This window comes from Selaginella moellendorffii, unplaced genomic scaffold, assembly GCF_000143415.4.
Source record: "Selaginella moellendorffii unplaced genomic scaffold, v1.0 SELMOscaffold_87, whole genome shotgun sequence".
In the NCBI taxonomy this organism is placed as follows: Eukaryota; Viridiplantae; Streptophyta; class Lycopodiopsida; order Selaginellales; family Selaginellaceae; genus Selaginella; species Selaginella moellendorffii.
In genome coordinates this window covers 336457-359026 of record NW_003314348.1, presented here as the reverse complement: position 1 = coordinate 359026, position 22570 = coordinate 336457, and the positions used below count along the sequence as shown (strand labels likewise).

General features: G+C 46.7%; 6 protein-coding genes across 10 annotated transcripts; 4 read left to right on the top strand and 2 right to left on the bottom strand.

Annotated features, from left to right (window-relative positions):
- Positions 1 to 75: 75 nt before the first annotated feature.
- On the top strand, positions 76 to 2463 carry LOC9662688 (pentatricopeptide repeat-containing protein At4g02750). The gene has a single exon (XM_002988255.2). The coding sequence runs from the start codon at positions 96 to 98 to the stop codon at positions 2424 to 2426; it is 2331 nt and encodes a 776-aa protein (XP_002988301.2). The 5' UTR covers positions 76 to 95; the 3' UTR covers positions 2427 to 2463.
- Positions 2464 to 2493: 30 nt separating this feature from the next.
- Positions 2494 to 7101, bottom strand: LOC9636347. The gene is made up of 15 exons (XM_002988155.2): positions 6990 to 7101; positions 6698 to 6900; positions 6552 to 6628; positions 6447 to 6495; positions 6343 to 6379; positions 6207 to 6276; positions 5722 to 6139; positions 4539 to 4612; positions 3863 to 4184; positions 3730 to 3806; positions 3611 to 3653; positions 3456 to 3504; positions 3327 to 3393; positions 2701 to 3229; positions 2494 to 2642 (listed from the first exon to the last, which is right to left on the bottom strand). The coding sequence occupies exons 1-15, from the start codon at positions 7013 to 7015 to the stop codon at positions 2605 to 2607; spliced, it is 2079 nt and encodes a 692-aa protein (XP_002988201.2). The 5' UTR covers positions 7016 to 7101; the 3' UTR covers positions 2494 to 2604.
- Positions 7102 to 7597: 496 nt separating this feature from the next.
- On the top strand, positions 7598 to 11656 carry LOC9662686. 5 transcript variants are annotated; one of them, XM_002988254.2, is made up of 13 exons: positions 7598 to 7625; positions 7675 to 7775; positions 7824 to 8305; positions 8389 to 8732; positions 8789 to 9305; positions 9406 to 9559; positions 9652 to 9699; positions 9768 to 9927; positions 10036 to 10117; positions 10217 to 10511; positions 10630 to 10704; positions 11110 to 11191; positions 11245 to 11656. In XM_002988254.2, exons 2-5 carry the CDS (start codon positions 7720 to 7722, stop codon positions 9020 to 9022), a joined length of 1116 nt encoding a protein of 371 aa, XP_002988300.2. In that variant the 5' UTR covers positions 7598 to 7625; positions 7675 to 7719; the 3' UTR covers positions 9023 to 9305; positions 9406 to 9559; positions 9652 to 9699; positions 9768 to 9927; positions 10036 to 10117; positions 10217 to 10511; positions 10630 to 10704; positions 11110 to 11191; positions 11245 to 11656. The 5 variants fall into 5 exon arrangements, with proteins under 5 accessions (XP_002988300.2, XP_024517866.1, XP_024517865.1 ...); XM_024662098.1 differs by having other exon boundaries at positions 7675 to 8305; positions 9804 to 9927; XM_024662097.1 differs by having other exon boundaries at positions 7675 to 8305; positions 10039 to 10117.
- Positions 11657 to 12228: 572 nt separating this feature from the next.
- Positions 12229 to 14076, bottom strand: LOC9636346 (transcription initiation factor TFIID subunit 1). The gene is made up of 6 exons (XM_002988154.2): positions 13752 to 14076; positions 13553 to 13629; positions 13448 to 13487; positions 13149 to 13347; positions 12670 to 13054; positions 12229 to 12561 (listed from the first exon to the last, which is right to left on the bottom strand). Exons 1-6 carry the CDS (start codon positions 14074 to 14076, stop codon positions 12316 to 12318), a joined length of 1272 nt encoding a protein of 423 aa, XP_002988200.2. The 3' UTR covers positions 12229 to 12315.
- Positions 14077 to 14242: 166 nt separating this feature from the next.
- LOC112341602 (pentatricopeptide repeat-containing protein At4g02750-like) lies at positions 14243 to 16803 on the top strand. The gene is made up of 2 exons (XM_024661996.1): positions 14243 to 14471; positions 15122 to 16803. The coding sequence occupies exons 1-2, from the start codon at positions 14243 to 14245 to the stop codon at positions 16801 to 16803; spliced, it is 1911 nt and encodes a 636-aa protein (XP_024517764.1).
- Positions 16804 to 20869: 4066 nt separating this feature from the next.
- LOC9636345 (protein DOWNY MILDEW RESISTANCE 6) lies at positions 20870 to 22235 on the top strand. The gene is made up of 5 exons (XM_002988253.2): positions 20870 to 21077; positions 21128 to 21270; positions 21324 to 21446; positions 21497 to 21815; positions 21869 to 22235. The coding sequence occupies exons 1-5, from the start codon at positions 20910 to 20912 to the stop codon at positions 22127 to 22129; spliced, it is 1014 nt and encodes a 337-aa protein (XP_002988299.1). The 5' UTR covers positions 20870 to 20909; the 3' UTR covers positions 22130 to 22235.
- Positions 22236 to 22570: the final 335 nt, after the last annotated feature.

Below are 22570 nucleotides of genomic sequence, written 5' to 3'. Positions count from 1 at the left end.
TGACTAAGCAAAAACTAAAACGTGGCATGCCACATCACCAGTAAATTTAGCTGATGTGCCATCTGACGTGGCGTTCTACTATGGCGAGGATGTAGATGAAATGCCGGGACATCGCTCGGCGATCTTTCTGCAAGGAATCCAGCCACCGCGATGAATCGATATATGCGTCGCCGCTTCGCCAGTGCTGCCTGTCCAGGGATCTCGCCAATGGCAAGCGCATCCACTCGGAACTCCGGCGGCTTGGCTCGGATCGCCACACCCTGCTGGGCACATTACTCGTGCAGATGTACGGACGATGCGGCTGCGTGGCCGACGCCGTCGCCTGCTTCGATTCTATCCGGAACCCGACCGCATTCTCTCACAATGTCATGGTCGCAGCATATGCCCAGAACGGGCATCTGGCTCTCGCAGCAAGAACTTTCGATTGGACGCCAAACAAGGACGTCGTCTCGTGGAATGGGATGCTCTCTGCCTACGCCCGCTATGGAAGCTTTCGAGATGCAAAGCTTTTCTTTGACGAGATGCCGTACAAGAACACCGTGTCGTATAACACCTTGATCTCAGCATTTGCCCGCCAGGGGAACTTGGCCAAGGCAAGGAATCTCTTCAATACCATGAAAATCCGCGACGCAGCGACGTGGAATGTGCTAATCGCGGGTTACACACAGAGATGCCTGTGTACCCACGCGCGAGAGATCTTTGACCGGGCGCCCGTACGAAACGTGGTGACGTGGAATACCATGGTTGCAGGATATGCCCAAGCCGGGCATCTTGACAACGCAACCGAGCTCTTTGGTTTGATGCCGCAGTGGAACGAGGTGTGCTGGAACGCCTTGATCTCGGGGATGGGTCGCAACCATCGCCTCCCCGACGCGCTTGAGCTCTTCCAGGCGCTGCCCTTCCGGGACATGGTATCCTGGATCGCGATGATCCAGGGCTGCGTCCACAGCGGCGATCTCCACCGGGCGTGGGATCTCTTCAAGCGGATGCCGCTCACGGACGTAGTGATCTGGACAGCGATCGTCACCGCCTTCGCCCACAGCGGCTTCTTGCAAGAGGCCCGGGATCTGTTCGAGGCGATCCCGATCAAGGACGCGGCAGCGGTGAATGCGATGATCGCGGCCTATGGCCTCCACGGCGAGATTGCTCGCGCCAAGGATCTCTTCGACAGCGCCGGGGATCTGCGCGACGTGATCTCCTGGAACGCGCTCCTGGCGGCGTTCTCCCAGAACGGCCACGCTCGCCAGGCGCTGGGGATCTTCGCGGGCATGGATCTGGAAGGGATCCACCCCGACGGGATCAGCTTCGTGAGCGCGCTGGATGCGTGCACGATCCTCACGGCGCTGCGCGAGGGAAAACTTCTCCACGAAGAGCTCCTCCTTGCAAGCCAGAGCGTCTTCGTCGAGGCCAGCCTCGCCACCGCGCTCGTGAACTTCTACGCCAAATGCGGCCGCCTGGACGAAGCGCGATCGCTCTTCGACGCCATGGCCTTCTGCGACGCGATCCTCCTCAACGCGATGCTGGGCGCCTACGCCCAGAGCGGCCGCGCCAGCGAAGCTGCCGATCTCTTCCAGCGCGCGATTCTCTCCGGGATCCATCCCGACGCCGTCACATTCGTCTCGATCGTCAGCGCCTGCAGCCACGCCGGCCTCCTCGATCTCGGGCACCGCTACTTCCTCTCGCTGGTCGGAGATTTCGCGCTCGCTCCACACGCGGCCCACTACACATGCATGGTGGATCTTCTGGCCAGAACGGGCCAACTGATGGACGGCGAGGATCTCCTGGACGCCATGCCATTCCAGCCGGAATACACCGCGTGGAAGTCCCTCCTCGCGGGCTGCCGTACGTACGGAGACGTGGGCCGTGGCGCCAGGCTCGCCCACCGGGCCACAAATGCCAACCCGGTGTGCTCCTCTCCGTACGTGCTACTCTCAAGGCTCTACGATGCCGCTGGTAAGCACGGCGATGGGATTTCCGTGAGGAAGGCTATGGACGCCAGGCGTTTAAGAAAGCCCGCGGGTCTAAGTAGCATCACGATCAAAGGTAGAGCTCACGAGTTCGTGGCGGGAGGGAAAAACCACCCCGAAATCAGCGCGATCCTGGACGAGCTCCACAGTTTCAATGCAAAGATGAGAGAGGCCGGATACGTACCCGATACGAGCAACGTACTCCACGACTTCGACGACGAGGAGAAGGAGCAATCGCTGAGCTTCCACAGCGAGAAGCTGGCGGTGGTGTTTGGGATGATCAGCACTCGCGGGAGGAGCGATCCTCTCTTCGTGGTGAAGAACTTGCGGATGTGCACCGACTGCCACACCGCCACGAAGTTCATGTCCCGGATCGCCAAGAGGGCGATCACTGTGAGAGATGCTCATCGCTTTCACCACTTTCAAGATGGAGCGTGCGCTTGCGCCGACTTTTGGTAGGCTTTCTCTCCGATATAATATTTTTCTCGTTCTCCCATTCTAGAAGTCTAGAAGAAAAAAAAAAAAATACAGCAGGACCGCGGTTACAAAAGTCTCAATTCTTTCAACAAGCGGCAAGAAACGATCGTACCAAAGTGGACAAAGTCGTTTGCTGCGGCGGCTATAGAGCTCCTACATATTACAGAAAACTCTCGCCAGTCTTGTGGTCATGGAAGCCTGCCTGCACCAAAACAGAAACCAACTTAATTCCTGGAAACAGGATTGAAAAGCATACCTGCTGTGTTACACTGCAAATAACTCGAATGGAGGTAAGACTGCTGTTGCTGCTGCTGTTGTAAAGATTTCGAATGGAGATACTCTTCTACTGATTCCTGGTGTCTCGGTGATACTACTACCGCGTCATCGGTCCTAATGTTGTTGTTGTTGTTGTTGTTGTTGTTGAGTAAAGTGTAACTGGCTCCCAAAGGATTTGGGACTGACGCCGGCGAGTTTTCTCGCGACAAACTGTTGTTAGCTGCCATTGATCCCAGTGCCGAAAGCGCTGATGTGATCGCTGGCAAAGCTCCTCCTCCACCTCCACCTCCCCCTCCTCCTGGTGGATCCATCAGACCTGGTACGCTCTCGGTCAATTCGTATTTGAGATCTGAGCCTTGGACTGTTATATCTGAGCTAAAAACTTGCGTCGATCCGGGACTGGCACCTGGCTGGTTGTCAAGACCCCCACTCATCTTCTTCTGCTCGTCAATAATTTTCTGCAGGTACTTCCCTTGCGCTTCGATTCGCAATTGCAGGTGCCGTTGCACCTGCGTTTCAGGTTTTTCCATCCAGGGCATATTAAGTCGGTGTCCCTCTGTCCTCGCGGGAGGAGAAGAAATCATAAAAGCACGGAAAAGAGCTTACCTCGAGCTGCTCCTGAAGTCTCTTTTGTACCTCCATTTGCATACGCAATGCCTCGTTGATCTGAACACTGTTGAGAGGAGAGGGGGAGTTGTAGCAAGTTTACATGAAAAAACCCATTCACCAACTTACGATCCTCCGAGACTCGGCAAATCCGGGTGCCTCCTTTTGTCCGATTTCCCTGTCAGACATAGTTTAATTCCAAACTGGATTCCCTCGGGGCCATTCCCATGCATTCAAGCACAGGAAGCAGACCGGTCAGAAAATCTAACTAGTTGAACACTTACCATCGCCCATCGGATCTGGTATGTACTTCGCAAGTCGGTACTTCTGCGGAGACACCAGAGATCATGATCACTGGCAGAGGACAGGATAGAAAAAACGAGCTAAACCAATCACCCCCTACCTGTAAATGACTCTTGACATGATAGATTGTGAGTCCTTGCACGCCCATTACGCGAAGAACACCCTTGGGAGTAGCTCCTGACCGAAAGCAACACACAACAGTGTTTCGGAGCGGAGATCTAAGAGAAACTTACTGTCGGCTCCTCCCAGCTGCCCAACAGCCTCTACGAATCGCTCGTGAAGGTCCGGCGTCCATCGGAGGCGCTGCTTAGCGGCGGCGGCCGCCGCATTCGAGACGGCGTTGTTGCTTGCTCCTCCTCCGCCGCCAGAGCTCGTAGCGCCGGGAGAAGAGCCGCTCGCAATTCTCTGTGGATCGGACAGCGCTTGGTGATGATGCGGGGAAGGAGATGGAAGCGACGGCCTTTGGTGTTGCGACATCTTTGTCGTGGATTGCTTGAGAGCCTCATACAGCATTTCGGCTGTAGACGCTACAACCCAAAACGCGCGATACGGACATCACAGATTTGGATAAGGCCTTGCCAACTAATAATCTTTGTGATATAGTATACCGCCTGTCGAATGAGAAAAAATTGAGAAAAAAAGAAGAAAAAAATCCCAGGGAACAGAAAAATTTCTAGGCGAGCGAGCGAGCGAGTTCGCGATCCTCTAGGCTAGAACCCTAACCGCTTGGAAATTCGCTTTCCAGAGATACACATTAAGGAGGAGGAAGGAGAAGAAGAAGAAGAAAGAGCGAAGAGGGAACGGCGCTAGAACCAAGAGGAAGCTCCGAGAATGCTACAGTAATCTAGAAATTCTTGCGATCTTAGCCCCAAGATTCCAGCCTTGGAGCGCAAGAATTGAAGCTGCTACCGTCCCCTGCGAGAGTCTGGCGCCCCTGCTGGAAGGGGAGATGCCCGCCAATTCCTGCGAATTCCCTCCTTGACCTGCGATGGAACGCTCAATGGTCGAAATCCAGATCGTTGCACTGTAGAGATTGATGCGCCGCCTGCTGGAGAGAGAAATCGAAGTGAAATGCGGGGACGCGAAGCAGGGAGCGAGCTCGATGGCTATGGCGGAACACAAGGCGAAGAAAAAAATTATTAACAAAAAAACTGGTGCCCACCGACACGTGGCTGGCGCAGCCGGTGGCTTTTCAATTAAGCTAAGTTCCTCTTTTGAACTTTAATGCATTACGTTGCTTGCGAGATGGAAAGCCTCCCACATATCAAAATGTATCTTAACATTTTTTTCCCTTTTTTCGTTAACCAGACCAAGAAACACAAGCCACGATAGACGATAACCCTAAAAACGTTGTCACTAGTACGATTCTCACCCTCGTACGCCACCTTCTCGATCCATCCAGACATATGGTGGATCGCTGCCACCTTTATGGCTTCATTCATATAGACATGGATTGGAAGATGGATATATATAATCTCGCAAACCACGCAATTCTTGGCAGAAGGTTCTCCCATGCTTCTCCTCTGGTGCGCCTACAGGTCATCAATCATGCAAGTTCAACATTATCATTACGCTCAAACAATTCGCAAGAGATTCCAAAACCACCACTTTGTAAATCACCAAATGTCCAGACTAATGTAATCTATTGACAAGAAATTGTCAGTATAAATACACCTTTTTGCTCGCGTCTTGTCCCTCTCTTGGTGTAGATATAGATGCAGTCCAGGGGTTTATTAGGGATTGGGCCCTCCCCACCTTATCTTGCAAACGAACATTGTGTCATTGCAATGCACGAATGGGCTCTTCGTCGCATTCGCTTCAATCCATCCAGGCTTTAGGTCAATTCCCTTCGGCAATCAGTAACTGTCATGCAGAAAAAGATCAACGTATCCGTACAGTTCATCCTCTGGAATTAACATAAGCAAGAGGAATCTCACAAAGTTTTGCCGCATCTTTTTTCTTTCTTTCCGGGACAGTGGAACCGCACCAAATGGAATCTTTTTCTTTTGCTCTCGAGAATCGAATCATTTCCTCTCGCTTTTAGGGCTTTTACTTGTTCACCCTTTTTTCGTGGAGCTCTATCTTAGCTAGCCATTCAAGTCTAAGCCGCGACCGCTACTGAGATTGAGCCCCGTCGAGATCTCGGCAGTGGAGCCTGATGCATGCTGCGCTTCGTCGTCATCCCACACTGGCTCCTTCTTCCACTGCACTAGCGACTTCGTCACCCTCTCTTGCTCCTCCTCGAGCTGGCGTTGGGGATCATCGTCGCTGGGGCGCCTCTTGATCCCCGCGGTGTTGTTGCTCGTCGCTTGATCCAGCTTGCCGTGCTGCTCCACCGCGCTCTGGAGCCCCGAGTACATCTTGGACAGCTCCATGATGCCGTCGAGCTGGAGCTTTCGAGCGGCCTCCAGGTCCGCCATGATCGATTTCTTCTGAGGGCTCGCGCTCTCCATCAGCTTGTACAGGTGCTGGCATTGCTCGTCGATCCGGGCCTGTAGCTGCTGCTGGATCTGTCCGTGGATCGTGTAAAATCACCAATCAAAATGAGAATGGATCCTCCACGAACTTAGTCATTACCTCCATCTGCTCCCGGAGTTTCTTCTCGACCTCCGCGTGCACCGCAATTATCTGCGTGAGAGGCAAACTCCTGGTGGAAAACCATCAAAGTTTTGATTTTCCAAGATCGGCCAAGATCAATGAATTAAATGCTCACTCTTGTTGTTTGCTGCTGTCCTCGGAGTTACTCCTGCCTGTTGATGAATTGTTGCTTGTGAGCTCGAAACAACGACAAGAAGCGGGAAAAAGAGATTTTTTTACCATCGCCGCTAGTCTCGGGTCGGGGTATTTGCATTCCAAGTCTATACTTCTACGATCACAGGAAAAATTGCGTCCAATCCTCCAGAAAAACGAGATTTTTTTTACCTGGAGATGGCTCTTGAGATGGTAAAGTGTTAGTCCTTGAACGCCCATTAGCTTCAGGACCGACTTTGGTGTAGCTTCTGAAATCAAACGTTCTTTTGGTTAGTAAAAAACCAAAGTAAAAACTCTGAAGAGAGAAAACTACGGACTCTCGGGGCCACCGAGCTGCGCCACGGCCTTGACAAACTGATCATGCAGCTCCGGCGTCCATCGCAACCGCGGCTTTTGATCGTTTCCAAGCCCGGAGGCGGAGAGATGCGCCGATGCCTCGCCCGACGATGGAACGTAGTAGAATGTGGAGCACGCCTTGTCCTGGTTGAATTCACCCCCGGATCTCACCAGCGCCTTGACGCTGTGGGACAATGAAGCCGAAAGATCATTCCCACAAATGCCAGACATGATAGCATCGAATTTTCGGGAAGATCTCCCCTAGAGCCTCACCTCGCCTGGAGCTCCGTGACGCCCATCCGCGCAATTGATCAAAAATCCTACAGCCGCTGCGCAAAGCATCAACAAAAAATCACCAAACCGCGCTCCCCCGCCCTCTTTTTGTGTGTCGCCGAGCGAATATTCGTTTCGTAAAAGAGCAGCATATACTTATCCCGCCGAATATGCCGCGGCGCAGAAGCATATTCGTGATGATGCGGGCCCAGTACGGACCGTGGAATCTTTGTACGGCATGCCGGTATTTCTCCAGGCTTTGTCGCCTTTCTAGTTTGGGGACTATAGTTTTTGTGTGCGACTCTCGTTCACAGATTTGGGCTATAATCGTTTTCTATGGCGCCACGATTTATTTGCTCTCAGTGAGTATATTCTCATTGGTAATGGGTGGTGAATATTCATCCATCGTGCGTGGTCCCCAGCGCGAATATTCGCGCGTCACTGTCCCCATCGAATATTCAGCCGCCGTTGCTGTCAAGAAAAAATCTTTGATCTAAAAGCCCGAATCTCAGGACAGCGTTTACAAAAATGCCATGACACGTTGGATACACGTGTCGTCCAAGCTGGAACCTTATGACACGTGGCTGGCATGAACATTGTTGTTAGGGCTTGGCGAGAGAGTTGCGCGCATTCCCTGTAAGAAGGTGTTCCATGCTAGGGCGTTAGAAATCACGAGATTTTGCAGGGAATGGACGTGGCGTAGGCGTCGATCGTGGTCGCGGTCGTGGTAATGGCAGGATTGGCTGCCCCGGCGCTCTTGCTCCCGGCGCAACCAGCGTATAACAGGTACGCTATCGGGAGTAGCGAGCTAGCGCGATTAAAGACCGGGTCCAGGAGCTCGCTCAAGCTAAAAGGAAGGATTGCCGCTACTCCAAACCTCTCGAGTCGACTCACTGCCGTTGCTCCAAACGTTTCTTCCCGATTGATCACCCCAGCTTCGCGACTGGAACGACTCCGAGGTGGATCAAAATGCCGGTTGTCTCGTGGAGTCTCTCTGAAAGACGAGGTGACGAGCAGCAACAGCCCGCAAGAATTCGACTCGCAAGAGAACCCTGCTGGAGAAGAAGTAGCAGCAGCTTCTCAAGAACCCGATCACATCGACTTGGAGTTTTTGGAGGACGCAGATATCAGCGGCAAAACTGGATTCGTTTCGTTCTATAGCGGAGCTGCTGGAGAAGATCGTTTGCTCACAGGAGTGAAGCGACGATCGCTTCTCTGGCTGCTTGGACCTTTTGTGCTGGTTGCTTCGGTCGTGCTACCGCCATACGTTTTTCGGACCGTCTTTGAATATCTTCTCGACGATACAGTAGTAACAGGTACTTCTCACCATCTTTCTTCTGTCTCGCTTTTCTTTTTTCCATCTCCATTGAGATCGACTTAATCTCTCTCGTGAATGCAGATTTTATCATTTTGTTCTTCACGGAAGCCTACTTTTACATCGGAGTATCAGCATTCCTTTTCGTTGCTCATAAGTTTCGAGGACCTGTTCGTGTTCGCGGTTCCAAAGGCGATGCTTTAGCTGCTGCTTCCTACACTTGGGGATACAATGTGTCGGCCACGGTATGCACCGCTCTCTCCACGGTCTTGGCTGTTTCGAGTTTCTTCGTGGCCTGGAAGTATACGGGCCCCGCGGCCATCGCTGCTCTAGTTCCATATGTGTCGGGGCTGGTGGTGCAATTTTGCGGAGAGAAGTTTGCCGAAGACAAGCCATCGATTCGACCTCTAGTACCGATGATTTTCCAGGTTTGCTTGGCAATGAGTTTTTCGTAGAGGCCAGCTTGTAAAGCTTGATATTCCAGGTTTATCGTCTTCACCAGCTAAACAGAGCAGCACAGCTTGTCGCGGGGCTTATATTTTCCATGAAAACACTGGAGGCATCAGTGCAGACCACGGCGATTACGAGCTCGCTACAGATGCTCCTGTCATCGTTGCAACTTCTGGGCATTTTCTCCTTGTGGTCGCTGGCAGCCTTTCTCACGCAGACGAGCTTGGCTTGGCATCATGGCAAAGGCGTCTCTTTGGTCCCGTTTTGAAAAGGGACACTTTACACAGGGGATAGCGGGGTGATTGGGGGGGAGAACAACAGACTAAAGTCGTTTTTTCTTCTGTATATCATCAGCAAACAGAGTTTTCAATGATCCGACTTAAAACGACCGGGTTTGGTTCCAAAGTTTTTGGCAGCTTCGCTTCATTCAATTCTGCTTTGTTTTCTCCGTTTCCTTCTTTCGTCCTTGCGGGGGACTTGGTTTTTTCAAGGTGGAAGGAAGGAAGCAAGCAAGCAACAAGGCGATTGACATCGACTGGTGCAGTTACGGGGTATGGGCTGTTTGTTGAGAGCCTGAAGCTTTTGATACTTCTTACATTTCTTTGTTGGTTTTGGCACCTACTAATGCTTGGCTTTTGGATCTTGTTGAAGGTTGCAATCTGTCGATCCACGGGGAGTGTCCTTGGTTTGGTGCAATATATTCTGGATTTGGTAGAGGCAACTATCGGATGACCCTTTGAGCATCCATCTCAGAGATGGTGGAGGAGAACGACTGATTCTCTCATGCAAGCGCTTATAAAGTTTCGTGAGTGGAATTTCTCTTTATATTTCTCGCTTTGCTTGATCTGATGGTGATGTTCTCTTTTTTTTTTCTTCCTTTCTTTTCCGGACTTGTAGCTGCTGCAAGGAACAAGGAATAACCGAGAGGGAATGTTATATGCGCGGGTACGCTTTGCTACTTTTCTGATTTAGGAGCTTTGCTTACGCTTGACTGGTGACTTCTTTTTTATCAGTCCATCTACCTACCTAATTCCTTCGATGCCTCGCAGTGAAATTACGAGACAAAGAAAGAACAATCAAGCACGTCCGTGGTGGTGGTGGCCAAACACTCAAACGTTGACATGCTATTGTGAATGGAGAATCTAGACCCTGGAAATAGAAGACGAAGAACAAGTAAGTATTGCCGAGTACACACACCCCTCCAGTCATTTAATATGTTTCTTGCTTTGTTTGTTTCGGGTGGACTCTGTGGAGTATGACCATCGTTTTCCTGATGCGCAGCAGCAAATGCAGCAGACATAGAATGTCAAGCATGGCATATTTAAGGTTCTAACGGGCAGCCGGGGCAGGCTATGGATATCTGGTTCGTAACGCACCCCTGTTTGTTTTCTAAGACATGACTCTCGAGTCGAGTCGAGCCGGGAGGAAAAAACTAGTGTCGTTCTGTATCGCTTCTGTGCAGGGGAGAAGTATAGAAGCAGGGCCAGAATTTTGCAGCTGCTACTGCAGCACGTCTAGGCAATCAACGAGGAGAGATTTTAATGACACCAACCTAGACGCACGTCCAGGAAGTTTCTTTTACCACTTTTTTTATTTTTCTCTTTTCTCTTTCGCTTTATATTAATTCCTCCTTTTGGTTTTTAAAGATAAAAGGCTGAAGCGATCGGATTCGAATGGATGTGAAGTGGAAGCATCGCCTGCTTCTGGGACAGAGACGTGCATTGGGGAGCAAAGAGGGGAAAAGTTTGGTGAAGGAGGTATGTTTTGCGTTCGTTGTTGCGCACTGCTCTGTTTGGAGTGTGCCCGTTTGTTTTTGCTCATGGTTTTTATTACATCGTCCACAAATGTGCTAAGATGGAGAATGTCGTTTTGCAGTCGAGGGTGACACTCGATCGAGGCTGCTTTGGAGCGACATTAATGCCTCGAACCGAACATCTATGTTGTTCCAAGGTATGTGACATGATTTTGCTTTATCTTTTCTTCCTGGTTTCTTGTCAAACTCTTTTTGATGAGTTCTCCTGTGTGGGTGTGTGTGTATGTGAGTCTTGTGTGTAAGGAAGTCCTCTACCTTGTGTGACGACAAAGCGCACAGCACAGAATAAATGTTGGCATTCAAGTTCTTCATGAATGATTCCATCCTCCTTCCTTGCAGGAAGGTGAAATCTGCTGACTGCCTGGTGTAGTATAGTGTTCTCTCTATAGATTGTAGCTAGCTCGCATTTGCTCTGATTTTAGAGTTTATTCGTGGTTGGTTCTTGGTAGAAGCTAGAGGTGCACAGTCGGCTATGCTATTTTCTGGTCTGCTAAGGAATTTTTTATTCCGTTTTCTGTTTTTCTCTTTTATTTTTTCTTTAGAGTTCTCTGTGGACATTGACCAGGAAACAAACGTGAGGCTCTGCAACAGTGTGAAGGATATTGACTAGCTATCATCCAAAACGTAAGTTCGCTCTTTTTTTTTCTCTCCGGGTTCGTAAACAAATCTTTTGGCAGGAAAGAAGCGTCCGAGAGAGCATTAAAGCCCCCTCTGGGTCGGCTGGAAAGCTTGAGCTTCTTAACTTTGGATTTAGAGAGATTAGATTGATGGATGGTGATCTCTCGAGTGCCTTGCTTGACTCTCCCTGACCACCCACACTCTTGTGTTGGAGTCGGATAGATGGATCGATCAATCCCTGCAGTGTTGCATGGATCGATCAATCATCTCCGTGACATTCTGGGGAATGAAGAGAGTTCACGGCAGGATTCTTCTTCTTTTTCTCTTTCTTTTCTCGCATGGATGAAAAGTCCACAAGCCAAGTACAGCTAGCCAGCAGAAATACTTTGTTTGTTTGCTCTTGAGGACCATGTCCGGAGCTGCAGCATGCAAATGATGGCATGATAGACAATCGTCTCCCTCTTTTTCTTCGATTAATCTCCTGTGATATGAGAACTTTTTAGAGATAATCACCGGAGGAGGCTTAGGTAACGCTTCGCGTCTGCTCGCTCCTGCAGCCGCATATAAACAATTGTGAAGTTATATGTGCAGTCCAGCCAGAGCCGATTAAAATCACGCTAGAGTTTCTTAATCCTTCCATTTCTAGTTGCTTTACATTCCGTGGTTTCTCATTTTCTTTCTATTTTTCTTTGTGTAGTTTGACCGACTGCTCGAGTGTTCGTAACGTAAGCTCTAACGGAGAAGAGGAGCCAACTGTACAACAACTGTGGAGTGTTGCAGTACGAAGGTGGTGACGACAGCCATGGGGGGAGCTACGATCTCCATTTCAATGGTTCGCTTCCATTTAAACAAAACAGACTTTTCAAGCAGTTCCTTGCTGTGGATCCAGAGCTTTGCTTTGTCAAATCAAAGAAAGCTATTGCTCAGCCGTGGCGCAGAGTTCGTAAGTTTCACTCAGGAAGTTTTGAATGGATCAGCGACGAACACGCGCAGGAGAATTGTGTCTGGCATCTCTCACGCTCGAAAGAAAAAGGAATAGGTGACTAGGTTCATGCATAGTAGATTAGCAAAATATTCAGTTCGAGTTAGCTTCCAACTTTAGTTGAGTTTGCTGTTGATTGATTGATTGATCACGGTGATTTGTGGGCGATGGAGAGCGTGAGATCCAATCTTATGACCGGCTCCCCGCGATTTTGATCCGGCTGCCCGCTACTAGTGCTGCTGCTGCCCCTGCGAATGTATTTCCCGTTTCGCCGCTTTGCCTTGTTCTTCATGCCAGCGGGGGAACTTGTTAGTGACAGTGATAAGTTACTGCCATCATCATCGTCGTCATCGTCAGTAGAGTCGGGGCTTGATCTTCGATTGTTCATCCGGTCCTGTTTCCAAAAAGAGAAACGATGAAAACCAATCACACGGATGTGTGTGTGTGTGTGTGTGTGTGAGAGAGAGAGAGAGAGAGAGAGAGAGAGAGGACTGGTACTGACCAGGAGTTGCATCGTTGCGTGGGTGCTGTGCGAGGAGGAGTCGAGAACAAGTCTCTGCTTCCTCAGCTCCTCGAAAACTCGATGCCTGTTGTTGATGTTGTTGTCAATTACGTTGCTGTTGTTGTTAATCGCTGCCTGCTGCGCAGCTCGGTGGTGGTGGTGGTGGTGATCGATCTGCATGAGATGATTCTGAGTCCACTCGGATCGGCTGCTGTAATTGCTGCTGCTGCTCCCGGGGCTGATCTGCTTGTGCGTCTGCAAATTCAGCCAGTAGTCGTTGAGGTGGACGAGATCGTTTGGCAGGCTCCTGTGGCTTCGCAGGCCCGACGAGCTCGAGCTCTCCACCATAAACCCATGCTCCTGCTGGTGTTGGTGGTGGTGGTGCCTTCAGGATTGGATCGAGAGGCACGGTTCCACGGATGAGCAAAGCAGGAAATCACTCGTCAGACTTGGGTGATATCCCAGTGAGATTGAAATACCTGGCGAGTGGCTGAAGCACAGGACGGCAGAAGAAGTGCTGCTGCTGCTGTTCCTGTTGCTGGAAGGCTGCAAAGCTTTCGTGTGGGTGATGGTGTCCAAGATCAAGGTGTTGCTGTAGAGAAGATGCAAAGGCGGTGCCGACGAGGGAGCTCCGATCGTCAATCAACGCCAGATGATCCTGGCCTGCCTCGGAACTCGCTACAGAAAAAAGAATACGAAAAAACGAGCGAAAACCACAAAGCTTTTTTACTTTGGATCGGGGAATGCGTCTGACTGACAAAATAAGTTTTGCACTGACCTTGGCCGTGATTCTCATCATTCTTCATGCTCCGATACATCTGCGAAGTTGAAACCAAATTGCAGTTTTTCCCAAAATAAACGAATGCAGGAAAAGAAGTGGAACCTGCAAATGGCTCTTGACATGCGCAATTGTCAATCCTTTGACATCCATGAGCTGTAGAACCAGCTTGGGAGTGGCTCCTGAGCAACACAAACGAAGCAAAAGTGATCAAGATCTTGAAAGGAAAGAAGATGGTACTATGATATAAAAACCCGTTTGATGATCCATGAGAAGATCAAACAAGCGCGAACAAGATACTCACTGTCCTGGCCGCCCAGCCGCTCCACGGCATTGACGAAGCAGTGGTGGAGGTCCGGCGTCCATCGGAGGCGCGGCATTTTGGATCGCACGTACTGCCGGACGCCGCCCGCGGTGGCGGCGCTGCTGCTGCTGTTCTTGCGGCTGCTGCTGTCGCAGCTCTTGCCTGAATTCGTCCCCGCCGAGGAGCTCTCGGGCGAGCTGACGCTCATGCTCTTGTGTGCCTGTTCCTCCTCCGTATTGCTGGAGCTGTTGTTTGCTTGCGAGTGGCTCTTGGCACAGTGTTCCTCGCGAGCCACGGCTTTGTCCTTTTGATCGAGCTGCTGCATCATTCCGGGGGAGTAATTTGATAGTCGACCGTTCCCCCTTCTCGCTTGTTTACTTCCTTTCCTCTCCTATGGATCAAGATCACTCCCAAGATGTGTAAGTGATATCAAATCGAAGTATCACTCAGTACTGCTCTGGACTGGAGGTGACTGATACACAAAGCCATGGATGGATCGACGAGTGGATCAAAACCGAGACTTTCGGATAGAAGAGGAAACTTTGTCGCCCCTCGAACTCGATTGTAGCACGGCAGTGGTGGCGGTGGTGGTGTTCTTCCTGCTCATATCTTGGGATCTGTGGGGAGCAAGTAGTGGTGGGATCGTGATCGAGAAAGCTGTGACATGGATCTCATCCAAAGGAAGCCGCATGATCACTAGGAAGAAGAGGATCATCCCCGGCAAAGCGCGCTGCTGCTGCTGACGAGCTTCTAGAGCCAGCGCTTGCGTACTGCTGGATCATCGAAGTGGGCGCGCAAGCTTGCGATTTTTGGAAGGGCAAGCCGCAAGACAAAGATCACCCCAGAGAAGAGAACTAAAGCGCTAAAAGAATGTAAGGGGAACTACGAGAGAGAGAGTGTGTTTGGGTGTGTGTTTTTGTTGTACCGTGTACAAATGAGATGGGATGTGTGTCTTTTGCGAGGATTTAAAATGCAAGTCCCGGAATTAAGCAAACCGCAATCAAATTATTGTTAAGCGCCCTCACTCGCAAGAGTCAACTTTTGATTCTTCCATTCGAATCTCCGTACTGTTTCGAGAAACGGGAGCACGAAAAAAAAGAAAGCAAATAAGTTTGCCACGCAAAGTGGATGAGTTCTTTCTTTAGCTCGCTCCCGTTGACAATGATTCGATCCTTTGGGTTTATCTAGCGGCAATGCATGATCCCCATTTTCCTTCGTGAAAATGGTTTCTTCTATGAAAGAAAAAAGAGAGAGAAAAAGAGAGAAGGATGATGCTTTGGTTTTCCAATAATCAAGTAGAGAATCACCTAAGATCATTGTTTGTTGTAATATTCGAAAGAGAATGAAGTGGTCCTCTTGAAAACTTGCAGACACTGGTAGTTTTGCCAAATCACAAAAGAAGAAAAACTTGTATGGAATGAATCTTTGCGCCGATCCGCTGTGTCGACACGGATCGGAGCCGCGAGAGCGACTGGGAACCCAAATCCAGCAGCGGCGGCAGGAGCGTCGCGATTTGATCGAGCGTCTGGTGCGCGAGGTGGGTGATCTAACGCAGGCAAGGCTTCTCCACTCGCGCATTCTGGACAGCGAGTTCCGGGACGATAGATTCGTGGCAAATATCCTTGTCCAGATGTATGGCGACTGCGGAAGCGTCGAGGAGGCCCAGAGGATCTTTGCCAGCATCCGGGACCCCAACGTTTTCAGCTGGAGCATCATGATCCAAGCATATGCCCGGAACGGGCATGTCGAGGAAGCGAGAAAACTCTTCCAAGCCATGCCCGAGAGAAACGTCGTGTCGTGGACGAGCATGCTTGTAGCTTTTGCACAAAGCAACTATTTGATAGAAGCAAAGATGGTTTTCGACGAAATGCCGGAGAGAAATCTTGTAGCATGGTCCGCTATGGTTGCAGCATTTGCCCAAAACGGGCATTTAAATGAAGCTGTGGGGCTGTTTGTCAAGATGCCTTTCTTGAGCTTGGTCTCGTGGAATTCCATGATCTCGGGATATGGCGAGAACTCGGAGCTCCGCCAGGCCGAGCGCTTGTTCCACAGGATGCCGGAGCACAACACCGCGTCGTGGAACGCTCTCTTTCAGGCTTACGTCTTGAATGGCGAGCTGGAGGCGGCCAAGAGGCTCTTTGCGGGGATGCCCGAGAGGAACATCATTTCCTGGACAGCCATGGTGGACGCATACGGGCAGTCCGGCTACTTGCAGCAAGCACAGCGGACTTTCGACAGGATGCCCGAGTGGAATGCCGTGTCATGGAACACCTTGATTGCTGCTTACGCCCAAAACGGGCATCTCCGCCAGGCCAAGAGAATCTTTGATGCCATGCCCGAGAAGGACGTCGTCTCATGGACGGTGCTCATTCGAATATATGGTCAGCAGTGCCGGGTCGAGGAGGCGAAGTTGACTTTCGACACGATGCCCGCGCGAAGCTCCGTGTCGTGGAACTCGATAATTGTGGTCTTTGGCCAGAGCGGCTACGTCGAGGACGCCGTGAGGATCCTCACGCAAATGCCGCACTCTCAGGTGGCGTCGTGGAACTCCGTGCTGGCCATGTATGCTTTGAACGGCCAGCCGAGCTCCTCCAAGCGGGTGTTCGAGAGGATGCCTGGCAGAGATTTGCTGTCGTGGAACTCGCTCATCGCAGCGTTTGCGCGCATTGGATGCGTCCACGAGTGTGTGGAGTTGCTGCTGGATATGGTCGTGCAAGGATTCAAGGCGAACCAGGTATCATTTCTGGGCGTAATCATCGCGTGCAGCCATGCGGGGCTTGTAAAGATCAGCTGGTGGTGCTTCACAAGCATGGTATCGCAGTTTGGATTGACTCCCGCGGCGGAGCATTATGCTTGCATGGTGGACATACTTGCGAGGTCGGGGGAGCTCAGTCAGGCCGATGAACTGATCAACAACATGCCATTCTTTCCCAACGATGTTGCATGGAGCACTTTGGCTGGTGCTTGCAAGCTACAACAGGAGCTCAAGCTGGGAAATTACGCTGCGAGCAGGGCCTACAGGCTTTTGCAGCTACAGAATCGAAGCATATAGGAAGAGGTTTAAAGCTAACAGTAAAGGATTTATAAACCATAAAAGCAATGTCTAAAAGTTGCATTAAATAGAACTTTTTTCAAAAATATAATACGTTAAATTAAGGGATTTAGCTAACTATATAAGAGGCCCAACGTCTAGAGCTTTGTGCACAGTCATCTTTTTTAAATTGTTTTTAACATTGAGCAATCTCAAATATCACAAGCCAAGGCCAACCATTTGTGGGTGGCTCACAAAACAGAAGCCAAAGTGCCAGATAAATAGATAGATAACTGTTTATGAAGGTTATGGGGCCGTGGGGTAGAAAAGGCTCCAACATGCGTGATCCAGTAGCTGTGCCATCCATGGCAAGAAGGCTGCAAAGGGCTTGTGCCATGGCTGCAGTAGCATGGCTCAATTGCCCTGGGGTCAAAAACAAGAGCAATGAAGTGAGCCAAATGAAATGAAGAAGAAGTACTTTTGGAGTATTTTTATGTGCTACAAGGTCTAAATATATCATCTATAAAATAAATATAATATAGGGTATATTTTCATTTTTTATAAATATTTATTTAAAACTTAATCATTTAATAATAAAAATATTTTTAACTACCTTTATGAGAGTAGTTTAGATTGAAACCAATCTAATGACTACTAAAATCTCACTACACAATTAAATGTATATAGCCATACTTCTCTCAAAAGAATAGAAGGCAATTAAAGTTATCTAGTTAATCGACTGGTATTTGAAGGAATATCATGAGGAAGCATCAAAGGATCTATAAGCAATGCTAATTAGTTATGATCTAAGTGATTCAATTGCATATAAACAATTTCTGGAGGATTGGTATATCATGCCAAACTTCATAAACTTACAATTCAATTTGCCATCATACTTGATATAATCCCATTCTATTGAGCAAGGAGCCTTTTAGATAAATTATATATCATATGATTAAGAAAATAAATTAATTTGTAGGTGGATAATGATAAGAGTTGTATCTCTACTATTGTCCCACTTGTACATGGCTTAAGTGTTTAATAGATTCTATTCAAACTAATAAACTAACACTTATCAAATACTAATTATGAGTGCCCTCACATCATTATAAAACCTAACATCAGTAGATCATGGCAATCTTAAAAATAGACTCAACTTAGTTGACAATATAGTATTATGACCATATAAAAGTTTATATGTTGAAGCACTAATGAAACTTTATACCCCTATAACTTATACATATTGAAGAGATAATAAATAACCATCTCAATCCAAATGTTAAAATTTCACATACTTCATAATTATCCTTTCAATTATTTTTTTGAAGGTTTCAATTAACTATTTAACCAAACCATCTATTTCTAGATGATAAACACTCATGAAAGTATAGTATATCCCTAACCGAGATATCAAATTATGAAATGTCTCAACTATAAATGCAAGACTATTATCTGAAAGAATCCATGCTAAACAAGCACCACAAACCATAATAAATTATTAGGATCAATCTTCACAAAATAAAGAAAGTTGTCCTCAAAGTGATATTGAGAATATAAATGCTATAACAATAAATCATGAGCAAGTGATGTAGGTTTTATAAACTCATCACAAAGACTTCAAATATATAACTCAACTTTACAAACCTTACAAACCTTGTCAAGAGAAGGTAAAATTTACTCCATATTTTATGAAAATTAAACATTAAGTACAATAATTACTGATAGTATAGAATTCTTTTTCAAAAAATCTATTAATGCTAGAACAATAGGCTCATTAGGAATAAAAGAAGAGAGTGAAGAAAGGAGAGAAGCACAAAAAAGGGTGTTAGTATTAGCTATATAACTCCTTAAGCAATAATAACTTTGAAATTATATATTTAGAAATTCAAAGCTTACCAAATAGTATGATTCTATTGCTTTAATAATAAAGTAACCACAACATGATCACCTTTTAATAATGTCCAAGAACTATGCAAATATGTATGAAGCTTCTCAAAACTCTAAATTGTTGTTGAACCCTCCTAAATTATGAAATAGTTCACCTCTACTAGTTACAACATACGGCTGATATACGTAATAAGGTGATGCTAACCAAATACACTTGTGCTTTATTGTATCAATACATCCCCAAGATTAATATAAAAAACATCCATGTGAAAAATGAAAGCTTGAGTGTAGTCAAGAGATATTAAAATTGGAGGAGTCATCAAACCTCTTTAAGATCCATAAATGTGCACTCACAATCCTCAAACTAAACAAAAGATGATGTTGACAACATTAGTAGTACTCCTAATGGTTTAGTATATTTATAAAGATGATCATGTGTTACACTCCTTTTAGAGATGTTAATATCCTCATTGACTATTAACTAATAACCCTTACTGAGCAAAAATAAATAGTTCATTGGATGAGACTAAGTTTAAGATCAAGTATAAAATTAAGTTTGATATATTTATTTATTTATTTATGTTTGCTCCTGGTTAATGGGAGGCAGCCAAACTGCGTGGGGTAGGAGAGGAAGGTGCTGTGACATGTGTTGCATGCAAGGTGACTGTCCCTATTGTCTGTCGAGAAAAAAAAAAAAAAACTATTGTAAGTTTTGCATGTGCTCAATGACATGGCAAAAATTAAGCAGTTCTTTGGGCCAACATCTGTAATTAACCCAAAGTTAGTCAATTGCTTCATGCAAGCTCTAATGGCAGCAGTAGCTAGTGATTCTAATTCCACTCTATTGAGTAAGGCCACTCCCTCAATTCTCAATGGGGATTCTTCTATCTCTTTAATGACATTCTAGGTTAGACATTAGATTTTCAATAGTGCTATTTTTTTTCAATGAGCAATCCTTTGTGGGGTCTAATTTTCTTAAAATCTTAGTTATCTTCCCTAAAATAATAATAATTAATCTTAGTAATTCTTCTTTACTTTTGTTTGAATCTGGGTAGTAATATATTAGTTTTCTTACCATTTTTGGATTTTAAATTTGTTTGTATCCCAAGTAAAAACATAATTTACATATAACATCTAATTAAGAAAATTCTTTGTTAGTAATTCTTCATTTCCTTTTTTTGTTTGGGAGTGTACTAAATTTATTTATATTCTCATAACTATAAGAAATTTATTCTTGGCAAGTTTTGTTTAACTTTTCTTTAGGTTGGGTATTAAGTTTTAATAAATTTTAGTACTCTAAATATATTTATATTCCCAAGTAGTACTTTGCATATATTATCTTTATCAATAATATTTATTTACTAATTCTTCTTTTCTCGCTTTGGGAATATATTAGTATTTTAAATATATGGTCTATATTGTTCTTTACCAAAGTTCATGCCTATTATATTAGCTCTGGCTTAGTCCCACCTAAGTTTAACTATTTATTGCATGAGAAATGTGCCAACTCTTTATGAATTCTTAAACTTTCTTGTAATCCCCCTCCTTGGGTTAGATTGGAGTTAAGGTTTGACTACTCTTTCTACAAGTATAAGCAATTAAGCACACCAAGCCTTTAAGTTCTTAATATCCTATAATATAGCAAGATTTATACCCTCTAAATCCCAAGCCTTAGGTGCATTTATTAATTCAAGACCTTAAGGGTAAACATTGTGGCTAAGTAGCTTAATATTACCTCAACTCCCCACTTCCATCCCAAAAGAAAGGCCCAAACCCCTAGGAAAGGATGAGGACTAATGAGCGTTATGGTATTTAAATAGTTTAAGTATTCCATTTGAGCTATGAACAATATAGTCAATTTCTAGTTCAATAGTTTCAGTATTCCATTCCATTTGAGCTATGAACAATATAGTCAATTTCCCTTTTAGGAGTGAGAATTATTTTTAAACATTTTCTTGAGAAGCCTCTTTAGCACTCCTCAAGTCTATGCCTACTCCCACCCAAAGCTACTAACCCTTAGTCTCAACCCTAATTTGGTTTGTTAAAGAGTTTTAAACTTAAGGTCTTTATAACATATATGATCATAGAATGAAATTTGGATATAAACCCTTTAACAGTTACCCCCCATCGAACGGCTGTGATTGGCTGGATCCGGCGGCCCAAAAAGTTCAGCAACTAACAATTGATTGGTTGTCTTCCTTCCCATAACACTCGCACATACAGATTATTTCACTTTGGATATGGGTAGAGTTGCACCAGAAGAGAATTATCTCCAAGATCTGAACAATAGGTTTCAAGAGGCAGAAGTTCTTGATGATTCTCAAGTTCCAATAATTGATTTCTCTGGTGATCCCAAGTATATAGTAGATGCTATAGCTTGGGCTTGCCAAGAATGGGGTTTTTTCCAGGTAGGGAAAGGTTCTTCATTTTATCTCTTTCAATTGTCCCTCCTGTCTAGGCAATAAATCATGGCGTTCCAATTGCTAGTATGAAAAATGTCCTCAAACTAGCCAAAGAAATTTTCAATCAGACATCAGAGGAGAATGAAGCCTATAATTCATTGGGGAATAAACTCAGTGATGATCCATCTGAAGCATACAGGTAGAGAAAGATAAAAGATAAAAACTAACAAGAATCTTATGGCATTTCAATAGATATGGCTCTGGATTTAACAACAGGAAAGACGAGAAAGCAATCGACTTAAAGTATTTCCTCAGGCTGGACTATAGTCTTGCTCGACAGGAGGACATTTGGCCAGAGTCACCGAGTTGCTTCAGGTAAAGTTTTTTCTTGCCTAAGAGTCCTTGAATCAAAATTGATGCAACAGGGAAGTGATGAAAAAGTACCATGACCAGGTCTCAGCCTTTGGACACTGCTTGCTCGATAATATTTCCAAGGGCCTTGGCTTGGAGAATAGTTACGATCTTAAGGTAATGGGCGAGAAGATCATATGCATCATGAACTACTACCTTCCATACCACACACCGGAGCTTGTCAAGGGCCTGTCGGCTCACTCGGACCCCCGTGCTATCAGCATCCTCATCCAAGACGACGTTGGGGGACTGGAAGTTTGCAAACATGGTCAATGGTTTGCGGTAAAGCCAGTGAAAGATGCCTTCGTCGTCAACATTGCTGATCAGTTACAGGTAAATTTCCTTCTTTTTTTCCCAATACCATTGTTAAGGATCGAAGTTTCCAGATAATCACGAATGCAAAATACAAGAGCGCCGAGCACCGAGTTCGAGCACATCCTGAGAAGTCGCGATTGTCCGTGGTTGCGTTTTTTGGGCCTGGACTGGACACAGTGGTCGGCCCCCTGCCAGAGATGGTAAGCGAAAAAAATCCTCCTCTCTACAGGGAATGCGTCATCAAAGACTATTTGACCCAGTTCTACGCCAAGGGGCTTGATGGCAAAAGGAGCTTGGACTATGTTAAGCTCGACCATGGTGCTAAAGTTTGAGAAGAACAATGGCATGAACATATAATAATCTGTCTTCTAAGAAGTTGGAAGTTTGCGTAGGAAGACTAAAGACTTTGTTTGCTCTGCACGGCAGTGTTTGAGGCTACAGTTTTCTGGGCGTCTTGAGTGGTGGACAGACTTCTATATAAGACATTTTTTCTCCTCTCAAACATCTACAACGTCGAACGCGTGAATTACTACGAGTTATGGCAGCGTCGCAAGCCAAACTTGACCCGGCAATTCCAGTGATTGATTTTAGTGGCGAACGCTGTGAGATAATCAAGGCGGTGGCCGATAGTACTTACATTCTATCGACAGGATTTTTACACATTTTCAGGCTACAAACCATGGAGTTCCAGCGTCCAGCGTCCAAAGCATCGACCTGGCGCGCGAGTTCTTTGATCTCCCTCTCGACGAGAAGAGATCTTTCAACGCTGCAAA

Excerpts from the sequence above, each read along its gene's own strand:
- LOC9662688 (XM_002988255.2), top strand. The coding sequence starts at position 96 with ATGAAATGCCGGGACATCGCTCGGCGATCTTTCTGCAAGGAATCCAGC.
- LOC9636347 (XM_002988155.2), bottom strand. The coding sequence starts at position 7,015 with ATGGGCGTCACGGAGCTCCAGGCGAG. Across the intron at positions 4,185-4,538 it reads CCAGACTCTCGCAGGGGACG|TGTCCGTATCGCGCGTTTTG; the intron begins GTAGCAGCTTCA and ends CCAAATCTGTGA. Across the intron at positions 3,807-3,862 it reads GCAGCTGGGAGGAGCCGACA|GAGCTACTCCCAAGGGTGTT; the intron begins GTAAGTTTCTCT and ends GCTTTCGGTCAG.
- LOC9662686 (XM_024662098.1), top strand. The coding sequence starts at position 7,720 with ATGGCAGGATTGGCTGCCCCGGCGCTCTTGCTCCCGGCGCAACCAGCG. Across the intron at positions 8,306-8,388 it reads CGACGATACAGTAGTAACAG|ATTTTATCATTTTGTTCTTC; the intron begins GTACTTCTCACC and ends TCGTGAATGCAG. Across the intron at positions 8,733-8,788 it reads TAGTACCGATGATTTTCCAG|GTTTATCGTCTTCACCAGCT; the intron begins GTTTGCTTGGCA and ends TTGATATTCCAG.
- LOC9636346 (XM_002988154.2), bottom strand. The coding sequence starts at position 14,076 with ATGCAGCAGCTCGATCAAAAGGACAAAGCCGTGGCTCGCGAGGAACAC. Across the intron at positions 13,630-13,751 it reads GCGGCTGGGCGGCCAGGACA|GAGCCACTCCCAAGCTGGTT; the intron begins GTGAGTATCTTG and ends TGTGTTGCTCAG. Across the intron at positions 13,488-13,552 it reads ATGTCAAGAGCCATTTGCAG|ATGTATCGGAGCATGAAGAA; the intron begins GTTCCACTTCTT and ends TCAACTTCGCAG.
- LOC112341602 (XM_024661996.1), top strand. The coding sequence starts at position 14,243 with ATGGATCGACGAGTGGATCAAAACCGAGACTTTCGGATAGAAGAGGAA. Across the intron at positions 14,472-15,121 it reads GAAGAAGAGGATCATCCCCG|ACACTGGTAGTTTTGCCAAA; the intron begins GCAAAGCGCGCT and ends GAAAACTTGCAG.
- LOC9636345 (XM_002988253.2), top strand. The coding sequence starts at position 20,910 with ATGGGTAGAGTTGCACCAGAAGAGAATTATCTCCAAGATCTGAACAAT. Across the intron at positions 21,078-21,127 it reads AAGAATGGGGTTTTTTCCAG|GCAATAAATCATGGCGTTCC; the intron begins GTAGGGAAAGGT and ends CCTCCTGTCTAG. Across the intron at positions 21,271-21,323 it reads GATCCATCTGAAGCATACAG|ATATGGCTCTGGATTTAACA; the intron begins GTAGAGAAAGAT and ends GCATTTCAATAG.